At 46.1% G+C, this 22,443-nt stretch overlaps 3 protein-coding genes across 11 annotated transcripts in view; 1 reads left to right on the forward strand and 2 right to left on the reverse strand.

Annotated features, from left to right (window-relative positions):
• kif13ba (kinesin family member 13Ba) overlaps positions 1-3,176 on the forward strand; it is a 68,694-nt gene extending 65,518 nt beyond the window's left edge. For all 3 annotated transcript variants that reach the window (XM_087793004.1, XM_087793005.1, XM_087793006.1), the window contains 2 exons: positions 1-437; positions 503-3,176. The exon at positions 1-437 is cut by the window's left edge and continues 20 nt beyond it. In XM_087793004.1, coding sequence (XP_087649130.1) covers positions 1-437; positions 503-690 — 625 coding nt within the window. In that variant the 3' untranslated portion in view covers positions 691-3,176. The remainder of the gene's footprint in view (positions 438-502) is intronic.
• Positions 3,177-3,922: 746 nt separating this feature from the next.
• On the reverse strand, positions 3,923-12,026 carry LOC148076167 (homeobox-containing protein 1-like). 6 transcript variants are annotated; one of them, XM_087793696.1, is made up of 9 exons: positions 11,868-12,026; positions 8,803-9,198; positions 7,074-7,159; positions 6,886-6,996; positions 6,688-6,835; positions 6,549-6,631; positions 6,391-6,486; positions 5,137-5,285; positions 3,923-5,062 (listed from the first exon to the last, which is right to left on the reverse strand). In XM_087793696.1, the coding sequence occupies exons 1-9, from the start codon at positions 11,873-11,875 to the stop codon at positions 4,892-4,894; spliced, it is 1,248 nt and encodes a 415-aa protein (XP_087649822.1). In that variant the 5' UTR covers positions 11,876-12,026; the 3' UTR covers positions 3,923-4,891. The 6 variants fall into 6 exon arrangements, with proteins under 6 accessions (XP_087649822.1, XP_087649821.1, XP_087649820.1 ...); XM_087793695.1 differs by having other exon boundaries at positions 5,137-5,288; XM_087793694.1 differs by having other exon boundaries at positions 5,137-5,291.
• A 204-nt stretch (positions 12,027-12,230) lies between these two features.
• On the reverse strand, positions 12,231-22,132 carry tdp1 (tyrosyl-DNA phosphodiesterase 1). Of its 2 annotated transcripts, XM_087793725.1 has the most exons (17): positions 22,049-22,132; positions 21,079-21,635; positions 18,343-18,386; positions 18,230-18,285; positions 18,075-18,171; positions 17,985-18,019; positions 17,834-17,926; positions 16,999-17,163; positions 16,861-16,939; positions 16,618-16,794; positions 15,902-15,950; positions 15,768-15,834; positions 14,781-14,888; positions 13,872-13,974; positions 12,916-13,018; positions 12,735-12,829; positions 12,231-12,666 (listed from the first exon to the last, which is right to left on the reverse strand). In XM_087793725.1, the coding sequence occupies exons 2-16, from the start codon at positions 21,632-21,634 to the stop codon at positions 12,756-12,758; spliced, it is 1,806 nt and encodes a 601-aa protein (XP_087649851.1). In that variant the 5' UTR covers position 21,635; positions 22,049-22,132; the 3' UTR covers positions 12,231-12,666; positions 12,735-12,755. The 2 variants fall into 2 exon arrangements, with proteins under 2 accessions (XP_087649851.1, XP_087649850.1); XM_087793724.1 differs by having other exon boundaries at positions 12,231-12,829.
• Between the last annotated feature and the right edge of the window lie 311 nt (positions 22,133-22,443).

Genomic DNA, 22,443 nt, shown 5'->3' on the forward strand with positions numbered 1-22,443 from the left:
CTGCGACGACGTCTCGTCTCTTCCTGTGCATGACCCGCATGACTCCGCCCCCCTCAGCCCCCTCAGCCAATCGTCCAGCGGCTACTTCTCCACCAGTGTCTCCACGGCAACCCTGTCCGACGTCCTCCACCCCTCCGCCTCGTCCTCCTCCCTCCCGGAGACGCCCGCGAGCTCGCAGCACGCCGCTGACGCCGCCTCTGCTCCTCAGCGCGGCGCCGGAGCGCCCTCGTCCGACCACATGGACGCCGACGCCCCGGGAGGCCGGGACGCGTCGGAGACCCCGGCGGACGGCGAGGAGCGAGCGCCGCTGCCCGAGTGGCTGCGAGACGGAAGTCACGTGACCGTGGGAAGCAACAAGGCCGGGACGGTCCGGTTCGTGGGCACGACGCAGTTCGCCGAAGGAGTCTGGGTCGGCGTGGAGCTGGACACGCCCGCTGGTGAGTTGACGTGGTCACCTGGACTCACCTGGACTCACCTGGACTCACCTGTCTCTGGTCCACAGGGAAGAACGACGGCTCGGTGGGAGGTCAGCGCTACTTCCTGTGCCGCCCGGGCTACGGCGTGATGGTGCGTCCGGACAGACTCGCCTGCCGCGAGCGCCGCAGGACCGCGGACGCGCACGTGCCGGTGCTGCGAGGAGACGCCGGCGCGTCACGGCGCTCGGAGAACCGTAAATCCTGGAGCAGCTGAGGAGCCGCGACCTCCTCAGGGGTCACGGGGTCATGACGGAAGGTTCCGGACCTTCCCGAGCCGGGACCAGAACTTGGAATATTTTGATTCATATTTAAGACTTTTATCCATTTTTCAATGTATCGTCACGACCCACAATCCTCTGCTCTCGCTGCCCCCCCGACCAAGCAGGTCCTGCCAGATCTGCCTCCAGACGTGCCTTCTGTGGCATGTTCCAGCGCCAGAGTGTGTTTTTACGTTTGACCTCGGAGGTGACCTCAGGGACGTGTGATGTCACTGGGACGCTGTGTGGCGTCAGCAGTAGGATGTGTAACATATCAGAGTGTGTACAATCAGTCGAGTCGACGGAGCGGCGGCAACGTGCGTCGGAGGTAGGATGGTCGTGCGAGGTTGACGTGTGTCTCGTGGTCATTTTAGCATTAGCATGTTAGCTGTCGTCCAGAGTGGTGTTGGTAGGAGGATGTGATGAATGAGCAGAAGGAAGTGACTTATCAAACCAGGAAGTAGCAGGTGTTCGTAATGTTTCGGTCGACGTGTAGAAAGTGAACTTGAGTGTGTTTCGTGCAACAGTGAGTACACAAACATCTTTCACAGACACACAACCCGGAGTTGCACGTCCAGCACGTTAACATCACTCGTCGAAATATCGTCACGGTGATGGTCGTCATGGTGACCGTCGTCGCGGTCGTCACGGTGACCATCGTCATGGTGACCCTCGTCGCGGTCGTCACGGTGACCGTCGTCATGGTGACCCTCATCGCGGTCATCATGGTGATCGTCGTCACGGTGATCGTTGTCACCAACATATCGCAATATACAGAGAAAATATTTTCATTCCGTTGTCGTCGTTTTCACGAGATATTTATATCGATGTTGCACAAGGATGTCGTTGCTGCTACGAGTTCGGACGTTGCCATGGTGACGAAGTAAACGAAGCACTTTGATCAGCAGAAGAAGAAACGACAGACGAGAGTATTTATTATCGTTGCCCGGCAACAGATCTGACGAGAAGTCGCTTTTTATTGGGTCAACGATTGTTAGCGTTTTATGAAGGTGTGTGTGTCTGTGTGTGTGTGAGAGTGTGTGTGTGTGTGTGTGAGAGTGTGAGAGTGTGTGTGTGTGTGTCTGTGTGTGTGTCTGTGTGTGTGTGTGTGTCTCTCTAACTTCAGCAACAGTTCGTCACACAGCGACCGCGGCGACACCTGCTGGTCGCTAACATATCACACGTAGGTTTTAAAGCCCGAACGAGTCTTTTTATCAGAGACTCAACGAGTCGCTTCAGTTTTAAAGGGAAGATAAAAAAAGAGTCGAATCTTTGATGATTCTCAGCTCTAGGACTCAATCGTACGACTCATGAGTCTTTGACCGACTTGTGAGTTTCCGCTAATGTCAGCGCTAAGCTAGCTTTAGCTATACTCAAGCTAGCGTGAGCTAAACTCAAGCTAGCGTGAGCTAAACTCAAGCTAGCGTGAGCTAAACTCAAGCTAGCGTGAGCTAAACTCAAGCTAGCGTGAGCTAAACTCAAGCTAGCTTTAGCTAAACTCAAGATAGCGTGAGCTAAACTCAAGCTAGCTTTAGCTAAACTCAAGCTAGCTTTAGCTCAACTCAAGCTAGCGTGAGCTAAACTCAAGCTAGCGTGAGCTAAACTCAAGCTAGCTTTAGCTTGTTCTGGTCGACGAACGTAAAATTCCTGTGGAATCATTGAAAGTCATGTGACCAGAACAGGAAGTTCAGACTCCACTTCCTGCCACAGTGAGTCATGTGACCTGTGTTGGTTGATGATCACGAGTCTAGACTTGAAGGTTCAGCTGGTCCATCATGGTCTGTTCCGGGCCTGGACCAGAAGAACCGGGTCGAGACGGTTCTGTCGTCACTTGTCGCCTCAAACTTTTGATTTATTTGCACAAAAATGTTTTCATTTCATCCGTTCACGCCTTCAGCCGCTCACCTGTGATGAGGATCAGCTCCGCCAGGTTCACTCTGGTGGAAGAACATATCGTCTCCTAGACGAGTGAGCAGCTGACTGTGACGTCATGAAGGTCAACGGTGCCTCCTGGTGGTGGAAGTGAGAACTTCATGGACCGGAACATTGACAAATACAGAACCAGAATCTGACCCAATCCTGTGTGTGCGTGCGTGTATGTGTGTGTGCGTGGGTGTGTGTGTGTGTGTGTGTGCGTGTGTGTGTCCAGTACAGCGAGGCCTTCAAACTGTGTCTTTGTGTGTTCGCGGCAACACAACACACACATCGTCAAATCATTTCATTTGTAATCTGACGGATTATATCTTTGTGTGCGTGTGTGTGTGTGTGTGTGCGTGTGTGTGTGTGTGCGACTGAAAACCCACGTTCAGATTTGAGCACAATTTGTGGTTTTATTAATTTAATTGTGTTTTCACTGCAGTCCAAAGATTTCTAACGTGTCATGTGACCTTTGTCTGGATGAACTCGCTCGACGTCTGATCCAATAAACTGCAGTTTCTACGTGTGTGCGTTTATCAAGTGTGTGTTTCTATCAAGTGTGTGTTTCTATCAAGTGTGTGCGTTTATCAAGTGTGTGTTTCTATCAAGTGTGTGCGTTTATCAAGTGTGTGTTTCTATCAAGTGTGTGCGTTTATCAAGTGTGTGTTTCTATCAAGTGTGTGCGTTTATCAAGAGTGTGTTTCTATCAAGTGTGTGCGTTTATCAAGTGTGTGTTTCTATCAAGTGTGTGCGTTTATCAAGTGTGTGTTTCTATCAAGTGTGTGTTTCTATCAAGTGTGTGCGTTTATCAAGAGTGTGTTTCTATCAAGTGTGTGCGTTTATCAAGTGTGTGTTTCTATCAAGTGTGTGTTTCTATCAAGTGTGTGCGTTTATCAAGTGTGTGTTTCTATCAAGTGTGTGCGTTTATTAAGTGTGTTTCTATCAAGTGTGTGCGTTTATCAAGTGTGTGCGTTTATCAAGTGTGTGTTTCTATCAAGTGTGTGCGTTCATCAAGTGTGTGTTTCTATCAAGTGTGTGCGTTTATCAAGTGTGTGTTTCTATCAAGTGTGTGCGTTTATCAAGTGTGTGTTTCTATCAAGTGTGTGCGTTTATCAAGTGTGTGTTTCTATCAAGTGTGCGTTTATCAAGTGTGCGTTTATCAAGTGTGTGTTCATCAAGTGTGTGCGTTTGTCAAGTGTGTGTTCATCAAGTGTGTGTGTTTATCACGTGTGTGTTCGCAGGTGGTCGTAATGTTTCGGCAGCAGTGATTGGTTGAATGTAAACAAGTTTATTTCAACACAAAAACGTAACAACAGACGCACAAACGCGTCTAAAAAAGGCACTAAATCCTGAAACATGAATCCAAGATGGCGGCTCAACGAGGCGCCGCCTGGTGGCGAAGGTGAGAACTTCAGGTCGACCCACAGACCGGGACTCGAACCCGGTCGTGACTCGACAGGAAGTGGCGGGAAAAACTCAAGCGGCTCGGACCCGGTTCCTCCTGAGGTGTGTGTACTTGTGTCAACAGTGTGAGGTATTTGTGTTACAGTCCAGTAGCTTCGTTACGAGGTCGTGTGGTTTCCTGGCGCGTCGTGGCGGCGAGAACTGAGGGACTTCCTGGAGCGACAGGAAGTGGAAGCCCCGGGTCACAGCGAGCGTGTTTACAACACAACTTAGTGAATTATGACGACAACATCTCATGTGTCGACACACGGTTTGTCCGCCGGTCGTGACATCACTTCCTGGTTTGATCACGTGACCTCGGCAGGAAGATCTTTGGCGGGAAGTGTTCGCGTCACAGTGTGATTGACAGGTGTCGGTCGGAGAAATGAAGCTGCTACATGTCGACTCTTGGCGTTTGTGTAGATGTGTGTGTTTGTGGGTCGACACGACCGCGCTTGTGTCACATGACTGTCGATGACATCACAACGTTTAAGTTCGATCAGCAGCTCTGAGCTCTGTTGGTTTAGTCTGGAGACTCTTATAACATTTATACTGAATTTAAAATACTAGGAATTAAAAATTAAAATAATTATTAAAAACAATGAATTTAGAAAATATTATTGAAATATTTGAATAAAAAAACATTTAAAATTTTAAATATTTGATGATAAATATTTCATTAAAAAGTTTCTCCCTCTGGTGGTAAAACGCAGTAACTGCAGCTGATGCTAACATGCTAACAGAAGCGCGGTCGTGTCGACGTCACGTTTGGCGTCGTCTGAGGTTCAAGGGTCGGACTCAGTCGTCGTCCTCGGTCTTGATGCCCGCCGCGTCGTGATTGGCCGACGGGAGGGAAGACGGAGACCAGGAGGCCCCGGGTAGCTTGGACACGTCCAGCCCCGACAGGAGAGAGCGCCCCCTGTGGCCGCGGCCCAGAGCGGAGAACCACCCGGGGATCAGAGCGGGCACCTGGAGGAGAGGGAGGGTCAGTGGGGGGTCATCTGGTCGTCATGGTGACGGGGTCATCTGGTCGTCATGGTTACCTGCGTGGGCGACGACAGGTCGACGCGCCCGAAGCCTCTTCTTCGCTCGAACACGTCCTGCTCCGAGAAGTCGTTTCCGTCGACATCGTCGCTCGTCGATTGACCTCCTGGACTCTGGACGTCCACGACCCCGTGACCTTCCAAGATGGCTGCTTCTTCAGGAGACACAACTTCAATCACCCGCTTGTTGACTCACAACAAACACACACAAATATACACACAGGCTGAGACGGACACGAATGGAAATACACACACAAGGACAGATAGAGACACACAAACAGTCACATATACACACACAGTGAAACACAAACACACACATATACACACAGAGAAACACAAACACATACATACATAGACTCACAAACATACACACACATTTACGCACACACACACATACAGAGAAACATAAACATAGATACACACACATATACACACGCACACACACACACATATATGCACATATACACACACACAGACAAACACAACACAAACACATATGCACATATACACACACACGGACAAACACACTCACGCGCACGCACACACGCACACAAACATTAACACGCGCACGCACACGCACGCAAACATTAACACAAACACACACGCACACAAACATTAACACACACACACACACGCACACACACACAAACATTAACACGCGCACACGCACACAAACATTAACACACACACAAACATTAACACACACACCTACACACGCACAAACACACACGCACACACACACAGTGAAACACAAACACACACACACGCACGCGCGCACACACCTACACACACACACACACACACCTACACGCACGCACACACACACACCTACACGCACGCACACACACACACACCTACACGCACACACCTACACGCACACACACCTACACACACACGCAAACACCTACACGCACGCACACACACACACCTACACGCACGCACACACACACACACCTACACGCACACACCTACACGCACACACACCTACACACGCACGCACACACCTACACGCACGCACACACACACACACACCTACACGCACGCACACGCACACACACACCTACACGCACACACCTACACGCACACACAAACACCTACACACACACGCACACACCTACACGCACACACACCTACACACACACGCACACACCTACACACACACCTACACACACACACACACACACCTACACACACACGCACGCACGCGCACACGCGCACACGCACACACGCACACACACACACACACACACACACCTATGTTCGCGCGTCTCTTCAGGTCTTTGCGTCGATTAGCGAACCAGTTGTAAACCTTCAGACTCGTCACTCGCTCCATGTCCGACAGTTTCTTCCCTGCAGACGCACATTGATGATGTCATCGGCCGAGGCCCCGCCCCCTCGCTCACCTGGCTCACCTGGCTTCTGGATGACGGCGTTGCAGGCGGCGGCGATCTCTTCCCTCCGGGCCTCGTCGGGGTAACTGTTGTCGTTGAAGAAGCTGCAACACAAACCGGCGTCAGGTCGACCCGTCGCCCCTGACCTCCGACCTCTGACCTCTCCATGACCACCAGGCACTCCTTCCTCCAGGTGAACCTGCTGCCTCGCCTCAGACGGAAGCCTCCGGGCGCCGGCGTGAAGGGCGGAGCCTGCTGCCACTCCACCACGTCGTCCAGCGGCGCCGCCCTCATGGCCAGAGTCGCACCTGCGCACACCCGGGTCAGGACCGGCTCACCTGTCGGGCCCGAGACTCACCTGGGCTGCTCTTCTCCAGCTGGTACCAGCGCAGGAAGGCTCGCTTCTTCTGCTCGCTCAGGTCCGAGCCCTGCTGGAGCAGCCAGTGAGAGATCCGGCTCTGACTGATGCCTGAAGCAGACCCGGGTCAGGAGGGGGTCAGGAGGGGGTCAGGAGGGGGTCATAGAGGTCCAGGTCCAGACACTCACCTGTTACCTGAGCCACGACCGCCTGAGAGATCCTGCGCTGAGACAGGAAGCAGCGGATCTCGTCCTTGATGACGGAGCTGTCCCTCCTGCACACACATCGATACACACATGTTAACACACACATATTATTAACACACACATCGATACACACATGTTAACACACACATATTATTAACACACACACATCGATACACACATGTTAACACACACATATTATTAACACACACATCGATACACACATGTTAACACACACATATTATTAACACACACATCGATACACACATGTTAACACACACATATTATTAACACACACACACACACATCGATACACACATGTTAACACACACATATTATTAACACACACATCGATACACACATGTTAACACACACATATTATTAACACACACATCGATACACACATGTTAACACACACATATTATTAACACACACATCGATACACACATGTTAACACACACATATTATTAACACACACACATCGATACACACATGTTAACACACACATATTATTAACACACACATCGATACACACATGTTAACACACACATATTATTAACACACACATCGATACACACATGTTAACACACACATATTATTAACACACACACACACACATCGATACACACATGTTAACACACACATATTATTAACACACACATCGATACACACATGTTAACACACACATATTATTAACACACACATCGATACACACATGTTAACACACACATATTATTAACACACACATCGATACACACATGTTAACACACACATATTATTAACACACACATCGATACACACATGTTAACACACACATATTATTAACACACACATCGATACACACATGTTAACACACACATATTATTAACACACACATCGATACACACATGTTAACACACACATATTATTAACACACACATCGATACACACATGTTAACACACACATATTATTAACACACACATGTTAATACACACATGTTAACACACACATATTATTAACACACACATGTTAATACACACATATATTATTAACACACACATGTTAACACACACATATATTATTAACACACACATGTTAATACACACATGTTAACACACACATATATTATTAACACACACATGTTAACACACACATATATTATTAACACACACATGTTAATACACACATGTTAACACACACATATTATTAACACACACATGTTAATACACACATGTTAACACACACATGTGTATTAACACACACATATATATTATTAACACACATTACTAACACACACACACACATATTAATAACACACACATGTTAACACACACATATATTATTAACACACACATGTTAACACACACATATATTATTAACACACACATGTTAATACACACATGTTAACACACACATATTATTAACACACACATGTTAATACACACATGTTAACACACACATGTGTATTAACACACACACATATATTATTAACACACATTACTAACACACACACACACATATTAATAACACACACAAAATAATACACACATGTTAACACACACATGTATTATTAACACACACACACGCATTATGAACACACACACACATCATTAACACACCAATACATTAACACACATTAACACATGCACACATACATTAACACAAACACACACACTAATACACACAATAATGTAACACACAGTAACACACTCAGACAGACGTGTGACCTCTGACCTCATCAGATCCTCCACCTTCTCCTCCTCCTCGTTGGTGTCGAACATGAAGCTCGGCGCGTTCATACTTCCGTCCACCAGGGGGCAGCGAGATGGCGGCGACAACTTCCCGTTGACGAGACTGTTGTGGGCCATGGTCGCCATGGAGACGGGCGAGGTGAGGGGCAGCAGGGGGGAGGTGAGCTGGAAGGCGTCGGGCGACAGAGGTTCAGGGTCAGAGGTCTGTGTGGCGGCGCAGCAGGTGGAGCGCGAGGATCGAGGGGGTTTGTGAGGACGGTCCAGGTGGTCCAGGGCGTCCAGGGCGTGGAGCAGCTCGTCCTGCCTGATCCCCGTCCTCCTCAAGCGCTGCAGCAGGTCGATCTGCTCGATGGTGAAGCGAGGCTCCGCCCCCAACATCCTGGACCCGCGAAGGAGACGAGATCGTTGTTACAAAAGATTCTTTCATGAAACATTATCTTCAGAGTCCAATGTGTCGATGAAGCTTCATGAAACAGTGTCATTATCTTCAGAGTCCACTAGATGGCAATGATGTGTTGATGAAGCTTCATGAAACAGTGTCATTATCTTCAGAGTCCACTAGATGGTAGTGATGTGTTGATGAAGCTTCATGAAACAGTGTCATTATCTTCAGAGTCCACTAGATGGTAGTGATGTGTTGATGAAGCTTCATGAAACAGTGTCATTATCTTCAGAGTCCACTAGATGGTAGTGATGTGTTGATGAAGCTTCATGAAACAGTGTCATTATCTTCAGAGTCCACTAGATGGTAGTGATGTGTCGATGAAGCTTCATGAAACAGTGTCATTACCTTCAGAGTCCACTAGATGGTAGTGATGTGTTGATGAAGCTTCATGAAACAGTGTCATTATCTTCAGAGTCCACTAGATGGTAGTGATGTGTTGATGAAGCTTCATGAAACAGTGTCATTATCTTCAGAGTCCACTAGATGGCAATGATGTGTTGATGAAGCTTCATGAAACAGTGTCATTATCTTCAGAGTCCACTAGATGGTAGTGATGTGTCGATGAAGCTTCATGAAACAGTGTCATTACCTTCAGAGTCCACTAGATGGTGTCCACGCACTATATGTCTTGATCAAGTGTTCCAATGATACATCATTGTTGAACTGATGGCTCCACCTACTGACCTCTGAACAACATGGCACTGTTTCATGAAGCTTCACCGACACATCACTAGTTTTATGATCTGATCAATAATTGATCGATTATTAAAATAATAGTTTGTGACATTGAGTTACACGTTTGTGGATCATGGTTTAGACACCACGCACGCACACACACGCACACACACACATGCACACGCACACATGTACACACGCACACGCACACGCACACGCACACGCACACACTGTAGTTATGAAGGCCCAGAACATGTTAGAACTTCCTGCAGGAACAAGAGTTTTTCAGGACCATGAAGAGAAGAATCATATTTTTGAATCTGATGCTTGTGCTGCAGTCGACGTGTCAGAACGTATAGAGGGCGTGTGTGTGTGTGTGTGTGTGTGTGTGTACATGTGTGTGTGTACATGTGTGCATGTGTGCATGTGTGTACATGTGTGCGTGTGTGTGTGTGTACATGTGTGTGTGTGTGTGTGTGTGTACATGTGTGCATGTGTGTACATGTGTGCGTGTGTGTGTGTGTACATGTGTGAGTGTGTGTACATGTGTGTGTGTGTGTGTGTGTGTGTACATGTGTGCGTGTGTGTGTGTACATGTGTGCGTGTACATGTGTGTGTGTGTACATGTGTGTGTGCATGTGTGTGTGTACATGTGTGTACATGTGTGTGTGTGTGTGTGTGTACATGTGTGCGTGTGTGTGTGTGTACATGTGTTCGTGTACATGTGTGTGTGTGTACATGTGTGTGTGCATGTGTGTGTGTACATGTGTGTACATGTGTGTGTGTGTGTGTACATGTGTGTGTGTACATGTGTGTACATGTGTGTACATGTGTGTACATGTGTGTGCGTCTACATCTGGACATACTTTTCTCTGCACACATGAGTCACGACTCAGACGTAACTCACAGGAATGTTGGATGAACGTGGATCAGATCCTCAGATACTATGAAACTGGGACCAGAAGGTCAGTCTCTGACCACTGACCACTGCGACTCGTCCTCCATTGTTCTCAGAACAAAATGTTCTCCTTCTTAAATCACAACGTTATCTTTGATCTTCACACACCAGAGCAGCTGTTTTGATTGACAGGCGTCTGATCCCATTAGAATCTCTTCGTGCTCCAGTGGGCGGAGCTTATGACAAAGAAAGCGTCCCAATTGGTTGATGTTGTAACTTGTGGTCCAATCAGCTGGAGCTTCACTAACATGTTCCTGCGAGTGTCGAGTCGACAAAGTTGTTGTTACAACAACACAAAGATCACATGTTTCCACAAGAGTCACTAAACACTAACAATGTTTCTGCTTCACGTGATAAACTATTATGTTACGATCACTGCAGATACTGTTTAAATAATAATAATGTTTATACTGTTTCACACGCTCAGGTCAGACGAGGGCAGAGGTCAAAGGTCGTCTCTGACCACAGCAACATGTACAACGACCGGATCATTTATTGATCCACTCTAGCGATCCATCAGCGTGCGGTTCTCTGCTGCACACAGATGCTGAGCACGCTGGAGAGATGTTGCCCTTTGACCTCTGCAGGGTCAACCAGGACTGAGAACCACGGTCTCCGAGGAGTCACTGGAAAGCAGGACACAAGTTCTTGTCGAGAGAAAGTTTGTGTGTCGAGGCTGCAGATGTTGTGACGGTTCAAAGTTATGACGCATCAGTGCTGATGACGTCACTGTCAAAGGATCATGAAGTTTCTTCAGTTTAAATCGAAGCTTCATTTGAAAACTGTGGACGAACAGCAACAGTTCTCTGGACCGCATCAGCGCCGAGTGCGAGTCCAGACCCAGAGCGACCTTGAGCCGCAGCAGACTGAGGTGCAGATGTTCGGCTTCTGGTCCAGCAGGTGAAACACTCGAACATCTGCGCTCCTCTGAGGGAGTCTGGGCTAACAGCCGCTAGCAGCTAACACTCACCTTAACATCCGGGTCCTGACACCTGCGGCGCTGCTGTTGTCATGCAGATGTTCGCTCGGTTCCGACGAACACGGACAGTTTCCCCAAAATGTCTCCTTGTTTATTCGAGCCTCATTCTCCGCCAGACGGGTTCGCCTTTTGTCCGCCAGACAGGCGCCATGTTGGTTCATTACCGCAGGGCATGATGGGAGATGGAGTCCCTTCACTTGGATTCGTAAATAACAAACTTAGAGACACTTTTCTCACTGAATATTTATATAGTTTTGTAAGAACTCATTTAAATATCCTACGAGAACATTTAACATCATGAAATACAAGAGTAAGGAGTAAATATAATCAGTAAAAATAATAAAACGTGGCAAATTGTAGAGAAATACAGTAGTTTTATTCAAATAGTTTTAAGTAACAATTAATACAAGATGAACTACAAACAGCAGCACGACGTGAAGACATGATGTTTATTGTTGACAATATAAAAGTGTAACGACTGAAAGACGTGTGTGTGTGTGTACATGTGTGTGTGTGTACGTGTGTGTACGTGTGTGTGTGTACATGTGTGTGTACATGTGTGTGTGTGTGTGTGTGTACATGTGTGTGTACATGTGTGTGTGTGTGTGTGTGTGTACATGTGTGTGTACATGTGTGTGTACGTGTGTGTGTGTGTGTACATGTGTGTGTACATGTGTGTGTGTGTGTGTGTGTGTACATGTGTGTGTACATGTGTGTGTGTGTGTGTGTGTACATGTGTGTGCGTGTGTGTGCATGTGTGTGTGTGTGTACATGTGTGTGTGTGTACATGTGTGTGTGTACATGTGTGTGTTCAGGACGGCACCCACACGTTGCCGTGTGTGTGTGTACATGTGTACATGTGTGTGTACATGTGTGTGTTCAGGACGGCACCCACACGTTGCCGTGTGTGTCCGGGGCTTGACTGTACGGAATGTTCCAGATCCAGGGTTGATCTGAAAAAATATTAAAACATTTTTGATTAATTGAAAATAGAAACGTGTGATTTGAAGATTATACGTTTTTTTGGGGGTCATCTGACCTTTGGAGGTGTAGGGAGTGGGCGGGAGGTCAAAGGGCACCGGGAAACCAGAGGAGGAGGAAACAGGAAATGGCTTTTGTTCAACAGGAAATGTCTCCATGTTCTGTAGAGGGAAGTGTAAGGAAGACATTCTTGAATGTGTGTGTGTTAGTGTGTGTGTGTGTGTGGTTCAGTGTTTGTGTGTGTGTGTGTGTGTGTGTGTGTGTGTGTGTGTGTGTGTGTGTGTGTGTGTGTGTGTGTGGTTCAGTGTTTGTGTGCGTGGTTCAGTGTTTGTGTGTGTGCATGAGTGTGCATGTGTGTGTCAGTGTGTGCGTGCATGTGTGTGTCAGTGTTTGTGTGTGTGCATGAGTGTGCATGTGTGTCAGTGTGTGCGTGCATGTGTGTGTCAGTGTTTGTGTGTGTGCATGTGTGTGCATGTGTGTGTCAGTGTTTGTGTGTGTGCATGTGTGTGCATACATGTGTGTGTCAGTGCATGTGTGTGTACGTGTGTCAGTGCATGAGTGTGCATGTGTGCGCATGTGTGTGTGTGTGCCCATCAGTGTTTGTGTGTGTGTGTGCATGTGTGTGCATGTGTGTGAGTGTGTGTGAGTGTGTGTGTGCATGAGTGTGCATGTGTGTCAGTGTTTGTGTCTGTGCATGTGTGTGCATGTGTGTGAGTGTGTGTGAGTGTGCATATGTGTTTGTCAGGGCATGTGTGTGTGCACATGTGTGTGAGTGTGTGTGAGTGTGTGTGAGTGTGTGTGTGTGCACATGTGTTTGTCAGGGCATGTGTGTGTGCACATGTGTGTGTCAGTGCATGTGTGCGCATGTGTGCGTGTGTGCCCATCAGTGTTTGCGTGTGTGTGTGTGTGTACGTGTGTGTACGTGTGTCAGTGCATGAGTGTTTGTGTGTGCATGCATGTGTGTGCATGCATGTGTGTGTGCATGTGTGTGTGTGCATGCATGTGTGTACTCACAAAGTCTGAGGGCAGGAATAGAACCCCCAGCTCGTAGGAGCGAACCATCAGCTGAGAACGGTTCTTCTCCAGAGCTCCCCAGGCCGCCTTAGACAAGTTAGCACTGAAGCACAAGAGTGAACGTGAGTCAAACTAACAAGTTCACGCGCGATCTTCTACACAGGTTCACGCGCGATCTTCTACACAGGTTCACGCGCGATCTTCTACACAGGTTCACGCGCGATCTTCTACACAGGTTCACGCGCGATCTTCTACACAGGTTCACGCGCGATCTTCTACACAGGTTCACGCGCGATCTTCTACACAGGTTCACGCGCGATCTTCTACACAGGTTCACGCGCGATCTTCTACACAGGTTCACGCGCGATCTTCTACACAGGTTCACGCGCGATCTTCTACACAGGTTCACGCGCGATCTTCTACACAGGTTCACGCGCGATCTTCTACACAGGTTCACGCGCGATCTTCTACACAGGTTCACGCGCGATCTTCTACACAGGTTCACGCGCGATCTTCTACACAGGTTCACGCGCGATCTTCTACACAGGTTCACGCGCGATCTTCTACACAGGTTCACGCGCGATCTTCTACACAGGTTCACGCGCGATCTTCTACACAGGTTCACGCGCGATCTTCTACACAGGTTCACGCGCGATCTTCTACACAGGTTCACGCGCGATCTTCTACACAGGTTCACGCGCGATCTTCTACACAGGTTCACGCGCGATCTTCTACACAGGTTCACGCGCGATCTTCTACACAGGTTCACGCGCGATCTTCTACACAGGTTCACGCGCGATCTTCTACACAGGTTCACGCGCGATCTTCTACACAGGTTCACGCGCGATCTTCTACACAGGTTCACGCGCGATCTTCTACACAGGTTCACGCGCGATCTTCTACACACACCTGGTCACCAGGAACCAGGCCAGACGACTGAAGTCTGCAGACGTCCTCATGTAGGTCTTGATGTGAGGCATCGCGTGACTTCTGCCTGTGCAGTCAGCCTGCCAACGACTACACAACACACACAATCAACACACAACACACACAATCAAAACACAACTGAGATAGTGGAACGTTTCCTGAAGGAGGAGGAGGATGAAAATGAAGATGATGATGAAGATAAAAATGATGATGATGATGAAGATAATAATGAAGATGAAGATGATGATGATAAAGATGAAGATGATGATAAAGATGAAGACGATGAATATGATGAAGATGTTGAGGATGAAGATGATGAAGAAGATGAAGATAAATATGATGATGATGATGATGATGATGAAAATGAAGACGATGATGATGAAGATGAAGATGATGATAAAGATGAAGACGATGAATATGATGATGATGAAGATGATGAAGATGTTGAGGATGAAGATGATGAAGACGATGAAGATAAATATGATGATGATGAAGATGATGATGATGATGATGATGAAAATGAAGACGATGAAGATGATGATGTTGAAGATGATGATGAAGATGATGATAAAGATGAATATGATGAAGATGATGATGAAGATGAAGACGATGAAGATGAAGACGATGAAGATGATGATAAAGGTGAAGACGATGAAGATGAATATGATGATGATGAAGATGATGATGAAGACGATGAAGATGAAGACGATGAAGATGATGAAGATGATGATAAAGGTGAAGACGATGAAGATGAATATGATGATGATGAAGATGATGAATATGATAAAGCTGAAGATGATGAAGACGATGAAGATGAATATGATGAAGATGATGATGAAGATGATGAAGATGAATATGATGATGATGATGATGAAGATGATGATGAAGATGAAGACGATGAAGATGAAGACGATGATGATGAAGATGATGAAGATGAAGATGATGAAGATGATGAAGATAAGAACTAACTGGAAGTAGTCGTGGAGCCACAGCTGCTTCTGAGACGTCTGAACACTGTACGGTAAAGAACCTCCAGCTGGAAACAAGAACATCAACTGAGACCAGACTGACGCGACACAATCAGACCTGAGAGCAGGACTGACCCGGGTACCCCTCCAGACTGGTCCTCACGTCCTCCACTGACGGGTACAGCTGCAGAGAGAAGAGTGAGACGTGAAGAGGTGGGTGACCCGGGTCAGGTCCACCACCATGACATCACAGGGAAGTGAACCCTCAACCCTCAACCCTTGCTCCGTCATAACGGGACCATGTGACTCCATCACGTGATCCATAAATGTTGGAGAACACGCCCCCTGCTGGTGATTTCTGGCATGAACCGAGAGAAGTTGATTGTTTTGTTTGTTTAATAATTGACTTTATTTTATTTAAACTTTAATTACCTGTTTAATTTTTATACAACAATTTGAACTTCTTTTATCTATTTTTAAGGATTTATAATGAGTCGTTTATGAAAAATTTCATTTGAATAGTTTATTATTTTATTATTTATGTGTATATTATTATATAATTATGGAAGAAATGATCGAATATTGTAGAATTATGCTATGAATTAATAAATAATAATAAATAAAACATCTGCAAAATCTTATATATTTCAGTATTTTATTATAAATTATGATAAAATAATTATATAATTAAATATTCAATAATCATTAATAAATAATCAAATATATTAGTATTTATATAATGATATAATTAGTAAAAACTGCTAAACAAAAGATCAACGACCAGAAACCTTCGAGTCTCTGACCCTAAACATCAGAACTTGACCCACAAATGTGTGTCATGTGACACGTACCAGGTGAACTGGGGGGTTCGGCCGGAGCGAGGACTTGCCCAGCGTGGTCAAGGTGCGCTGGAACTCCCCGGCCAACCACTTGGTCTTGTCCAGTCCCAAGGACCCGATGCTGGAGAACTGCCCCAGAACCGGCCACCGTTCCTCGTCAGGAACCGGGTCCGTGTGCTGGTACAGCAGCTGAGGACCAGAGAGACCAGGTTCTGAGGGGTCCACGGACCGTGATGAGACCCGATGACTCACTACCTTCCTCAGGCGCAGGTGACCCCAGCGCTCCATGTCTGGACCCGTGAACCTCCCGGGAGTCGAGGCCACCAGGTGGACCCTGAGAGCAGAAGAACAGGTTCTGGCTCCAGTCTGTCGGGTCTGACCCGGGTCACCTACCTGGTCTCTGAGAGGTCGTGCTCTCCGATCCTCTGGATCCACTCGTCCAGCTCCGGCGCTCGGTACGACGCCAGGTAGTCCAGCAGGTCGCGCTTGAAGAAGGTCGACGACTCGCCGCCGCCGCCGCCGTCTGGTAACCGTGGAAACAAGGGACTCATCCACATGCTGGGAGAGAGAAGAGACTTGAACCTTCAACCTTATCAGAATATTGAGCTTTAACCTATTTATTTAAGCTTTGATTGTATTTTTATAATTGAATTAAAATTAAATGTAAATATTTAAAGGTTGAATGTGTTTTTTTATCTACAATTAAATCTAAAGAATTCTCTCAAAACGTGTTTTATACACATATTGTGTATTTATGTCCCATATAGTTACATATTGTAATTTCAATAATTAAAAAAATAATTTTATTAATTTATTTTTTAATGTCAATATTAAATTCAATATAAACGTTGGTATAAAAGAGTCTCCAGACTAAACCAACAGAGCACAGAGCTACTGATCAAACCGTCCAATCATGCGACGCGTAGACGATCACATGACAACTTAGAAGCTCATTATTTTAATTATTGAAACAAGAACATCTTTCTGTAAAAAATAAATAAATCATCATTTGGAATTTAGTGATTTTTAAATAAAATGACTAAAAAGAAGCAAATTCAACCTTTAATGCAGAAAAGATTATATTAAAATAATTAATTGATTAACGAAACATTTAAATTAAATCATTTTAAAGGAGCATCAATGTTGTGACGACACTGATAAACTCATTTGACCTTGAGAAGCGATGGAAGTCCAGCTCCGTGTTCCTGGAGCGGTTCTTCTCACTCACCCTTGCGTCTTCTGGTACCAGTCGGCCCGGATGAGGTTGGAGGTCGTGATGACGACCCGGAATCCTTCCTGGTACCACAGCAGCATCATCTTCCTGCGAGGACGAGCAGAAGGTCAGCCGGGGTCAGCTGCGAGGTCACGAGGTCACTCACGTGTGGTGCGTTCCGAACTGGATGTCCAGCTTGGCCTGAGGAACGAAAGGCGAGTCAGGTCAATGTTGTCGGGTCGGGTCGGGTCGGTACCTGGCAGAACTTGACGTGAGGGAAGGGTTTGGCCTGTTGCAGCAGCCTCGCCTTGGCCTCGCGCTTGTCCCCGTGGACCACCAGCACCGGTCGGTCCCTGAGGTCCAGACGACAGAGCAGCAGTGGAGGATGACCAGACAGGTGCAGGGGCTCACCTGAACTCGGGGGGGTACTGCTGGACCATCCAGGCGATGTCAAAACAGTAGTTGAACTGAAAACAGACCCGATTAATCAATCGCTGAGATCATCCACAGGTGTAGAGACTCACCTGGACAGACTCTTTCAACGTCCCGAACAGAGGCGAGAGAATATCTGGAGAACATCACAGTCATCATATATATACTGTATATAAAATAATAATATATAAACTGTTGAAGAACTTCACAGTCATCAGTATATATATATATATATATATATATATATATATATATATATATATATTACGATAGAAAGTTTCTGTTTGAACCAGAAAGAAAAAATATATAAAGATATTTAAATTCCTATAATTGATAGTCTTTTAAATGAAATATCAATATGTTGGTATAATACCAGACAAAAGCAACAGAGTACCGAGCTACCTGGTCGTGTTATTCTACGCAGTCACATGATTGGCTAAAAAAAAAAGTTCAGGCTCATGATTTCACAGGAACCGACACTTTGATCCTGAGGGATCAATAAAGTTCTACCCAACCTAACTTTGCAAACACGTGAAAAATACAACTGGTTCCGTCGGTGCTGGATCCACGGGTCGACTGTTGATGGAAGTGACCGGACCTTCTAGACGTGAACACTGAGCCGTCAGAAGAAAACACCTCCAGATAATATGAGCCACATTCTAATCAAGTTAAAAAGATAAATAGAGCATCTTTCTGTGTGTAGATCAAGTTCCTTTTTTTAATTTACATGACAATATTTGAAGATTTGTATACGAAACGAGACTATATTGAAATATTTTATACCTAAAGTGCCTTGTTATATATCTGTAGGTTTTGTTTTTTATTTGAACATTAATGAGACAAATGTTGGTTTGTTATTGTTCGTCAACACTTTTAATATATATTACAGTACCTTGTGAAAGTATTCGGCCCCCTTGAACCTTTCAACATTTCGCCACATTTCAGGCTTCAAACATAAAGATATAACATTTTAATTTTTTGTCATGAATCAACAACAAGTGACACAATCGTGAAGTGGAACGAAATTTATATTGGATAATTTAAACTTTTTTAACAAATAAAAAACTGAAAAGTGGGGCGTGCAATATTATTCGTGAGCAAACTCACTCCAGAAGTTCAGTGAGGATCTTTGAATGATCCAATGTTGTCCTAAATGACTGATGATCAATAGAAGGCACCTGTGTGTCATCAAGTCTCCGTATAAATGCACCTGCTCTTTGATCGTCTCAGGGTTCTGTTTAAAGAGAGAACCATGAAGACAAAGGAACACACCAGGCAGGTCCGAGATACTGTTGTGGAGAAGTTTAAAGCCGGATTTGGATACAAAAAGATTTCCCAAGCTTTAAACATCTCAAGGAGCACTGTGCAAGCAATTCTATTGAAATGGAAGGAGTATCAGACACTGCAAATCTACCAAGACCCGCCGTCCCTCCAAACTTTCATCTCAAACAAGGAGAAGACTGATCAGAGATGCAGCCAAGAGGCCCATGATCACTCTGGATGAACTGCAGATAACTACAGCTGAGGTGGGAGAGTCTGTCCATAGGACAACAATCAGTCGTGCTCTGCACAAATCTGGCCTTTATGGAAGAGTGGCAAGAAGAAAGCCATTTCTCAAAGATATCCATAAAAAGTCTTGTTTAAAGTTTGCCACAAGCCACCTGGGAGACACACCACACATGTGGAAGAAGGTGCTCTGGTCAGATGAAACCAAAATCAAACTTTTTGGCCACAATGCAAAACGATATGTTTTGCGTAAAAGCAACACAGCTCATCACCCTGAACACACCATCAACACTGTCAAACATGGTGGTGGCAGCATCATGGTTTGGGCCTGCTTTTCTTCAGCAGGGACAGGGAAGATGGCTACAATTGATGGGAAGATGGATGGAGCCAAATACAGGACCATTCTGGAAGAAAACCTGTTGGAGTCTGCAAAAGACCTGAGACTGGGACGGAGATTTATCTTCCAACAGGACAATGATCCAAAACATAAAGCCAAATCTACAATGGAATGGTTCACAAATGGACGTATCCAGGTGTTAGAATGGCCAAGTCAAAGTCCAGACCTGAATCCAATGGAGAATCTGTGGAAAGAGCTGAAGACTGCTGTTCACAAACGCTCTCCATCCAACCTCACTGAGCTCCAGCTGTTTTGCCAGGAAGAATGGGCAAGAATTCCAGTCTCTCGATGTGCAAAACTGATAGAGTCATACCTCAAGAGACTTGCAGCTGGAATTGCAGCAGAAGGTGGCGCTACAGTATTAGCGCAAGGGGGCCGAATAATATTGCACGCCCCACTTTTCAGTTTTTTATTTGTTAAAAAAGTTTAAATTATTCAATAAATTTCGTTCCACTTCACGATTGTGTCACTTGTTGTTGATTCATGACAAAAAATTAAAATTTTATATCTTTGTTTGAAGCCTGAAATGTGGCGAAATGTTGAAAGGTTCAAGGGGCCGAATACTTTCGCAAGGCACTGTATGTGTTGATTCTGTTTATTTACAAATGTTAAAATGACGTCAAACGAATGGTGTTGTTTGATACAGTCGTGTACTTCAAAGTTAAAGGTGTTTTTCTTTAATCATGGTAAAGAAATGGTATCGAAGTATAAAAACATTCTAAAATCATGACACTGTAGTCCAGAGTAAAGTTTCTGTGGGATGTTGGACGATATGAAGTTATTCTCTATTTCGTGATAAATCATGAAATAAATCCGTTCAGAAGATGTTTTTGTCGCTTATTTTGTTAAACGTTAACTTCAAACATTAACCTCCAGGGTCACAGAGGTCATGAGGGTCACTCTGGCCAGCAGGGGTCACTCTCACCTCTGACGTGCAGCGCTCCAGTGTTGAACTCCCGGTCCAGGCCCGTCACCTTGTTGAGGTAGAACCTGTACTGGTCGCTGAGACACGGGACGCTGGACTCGAAGAAGTCCGAGGGCTCGTCTTGATAGTACTGTGGACCGTGTGGGCTCGGCGGGCGCTCCGGCGCCGCCTTCTTGCTGCGGGGTTCGGGAGGTTTCCTCTTGGGGGGGGCGGCGCTCTTCACGTCGTCGTCGTCGCTGTCGGACAGAGCCCACCCGGACCCCTCGGGCGCCTCCTTCTTCCTCTTCGCCGAGGGACTGGACTCGTACTGGACCGGGTTGGACTGGTTCGAGGCCGCGGTCTGTCGGGCTTCGGAGCCGATCCGGAGAGAAGAGTCGCTGGATTCTGACTTCACCTGCACCGGCGGGTCCAGGTGCAGGGGTGGAGGGGAGGGGGGCCCTCGGGAGGAGGGTCGGGGGGATCCTGGAGACGCCAGGCCGGATGTGGTTTTTCCTGACGGAGTCAGTCTATCGTCGTCATCGTCGCTGCTGGAGATGGACCACTTGCCGTGAGACATCCTGGAGGAGACAGAAGCAGAGGTCCATGAGGTCAAAGGTCAGGAGCACCAGTGGAGGACCAGGAGGATCCAGAAGATGTCAGATCTAGAAGATCACCTCAGAAGTCATGTTCCACAGAACCTTGTGTTCAGAGAACCACAAGACCACGTGACAACCACAACATTTACAGTAAACCACAGGAAATCACCACGTGACTCGACATCACAAATATGTTCCAAACATGTCTTTTAAAAAGTGCGTCATTGTTCGTCACTTTCACGAGCGTGTGCGCGTGTTCGCGTCACAGAACACTTTTGGCGGGAGTGAATGTTTGACATGTTGTGCAGATTCTGCAGGAAAACACGCGGAAATTCATCATATTTGTTTTTAAGCTCAAGTATTAACGTGTGAAGCCACAGTGCGCTGACGTTTACCTGGTCTGACAGGTGAGACACACGTTATTGAAGCTTCTTCTTCGGCCGTAAACAAAGTTCCATGAGACAACAGAGGTGCGGCGAGGAAACAAGTCCGACCGGAAACACGGTGGACTGTAGAGTGTTCCACAGTGTTGGTGCAGCATTGCATCATCAGAGTTAAATGAATTAAATGTATTTTCCTTTAAACACATGGATATATTTAGAGCTGATAAACACACGGACATCCTAATAAATTACATTACCTACTTTGCATAAGTTAAACTGTATTCTTCCCAACATTTAGTATTCGTGGGGGACATTAAAGTGGCAAAACCTGAGGATAATATTGTGTTTTTTATATACAATACAATATATGTACAATCAACCACAAAAATAATACTTGAAAATAAGCT

Source organism: Callionymus lyra, chromosome 6 (assembly GCF_982586985.1).
Source record: "Callionymus lyra chromosome 6, fCalLyr1.hap1.1, whole genome shotgun sequence".
NCBI lineage: Eukaryota > Metazoa > Chordata > Actinopteri > Syngnathiformes > Callionymidae > Callionymus > Callionymus lyra.

What these genes read in the sequence shown, in the direction of transcription:
- tdp1 (XM_087793725.1), bottom strand. Translation starts at nt 21,634, where the DNA reads ATGTCTCACGGCAAGTGGTCCATCTCCAGCAGCGACGATGACGACGAT. An exon ending in TGGTACCAGAAGACGCAAGG is followed by an intron (nt 17,164 to 17,833) that starts GTGAGTGAGAAG and finishes TCTCTCTCCCAG; the next exon opens with CATGTGGATGAGTCCCTTGT. An exon ending in TATTCCTGCCCTCAGACTTT is followed by an intron (nt 13,019 to 13,871) that starts GTGAGTACACAC and finishes TTCCCTCTACAG; the next exon opens with AACATGGAGACATTTCCTGT.
- LOC148076167 (XM_087793691.1), bottom strand. An exon ending in CCAGAAGCCAGGTGAGCCAG is followed by an intron (nt 6,487 to 6,539) that starts GTGAGCGAGGGG and finishes GTGCGTCTGCAG; the next exon opens with GGAAGAAACTGTCGGACATG. An exon ending in GAAGAGACGCGCGAACATAG is followed by an intron (nt 5,292 to 6,390) that starts GTGTGTGTGTGT and finishes TGTCTCCTGAAG; the next exon opens with AAGCAGCCATCTTGGAAGGT.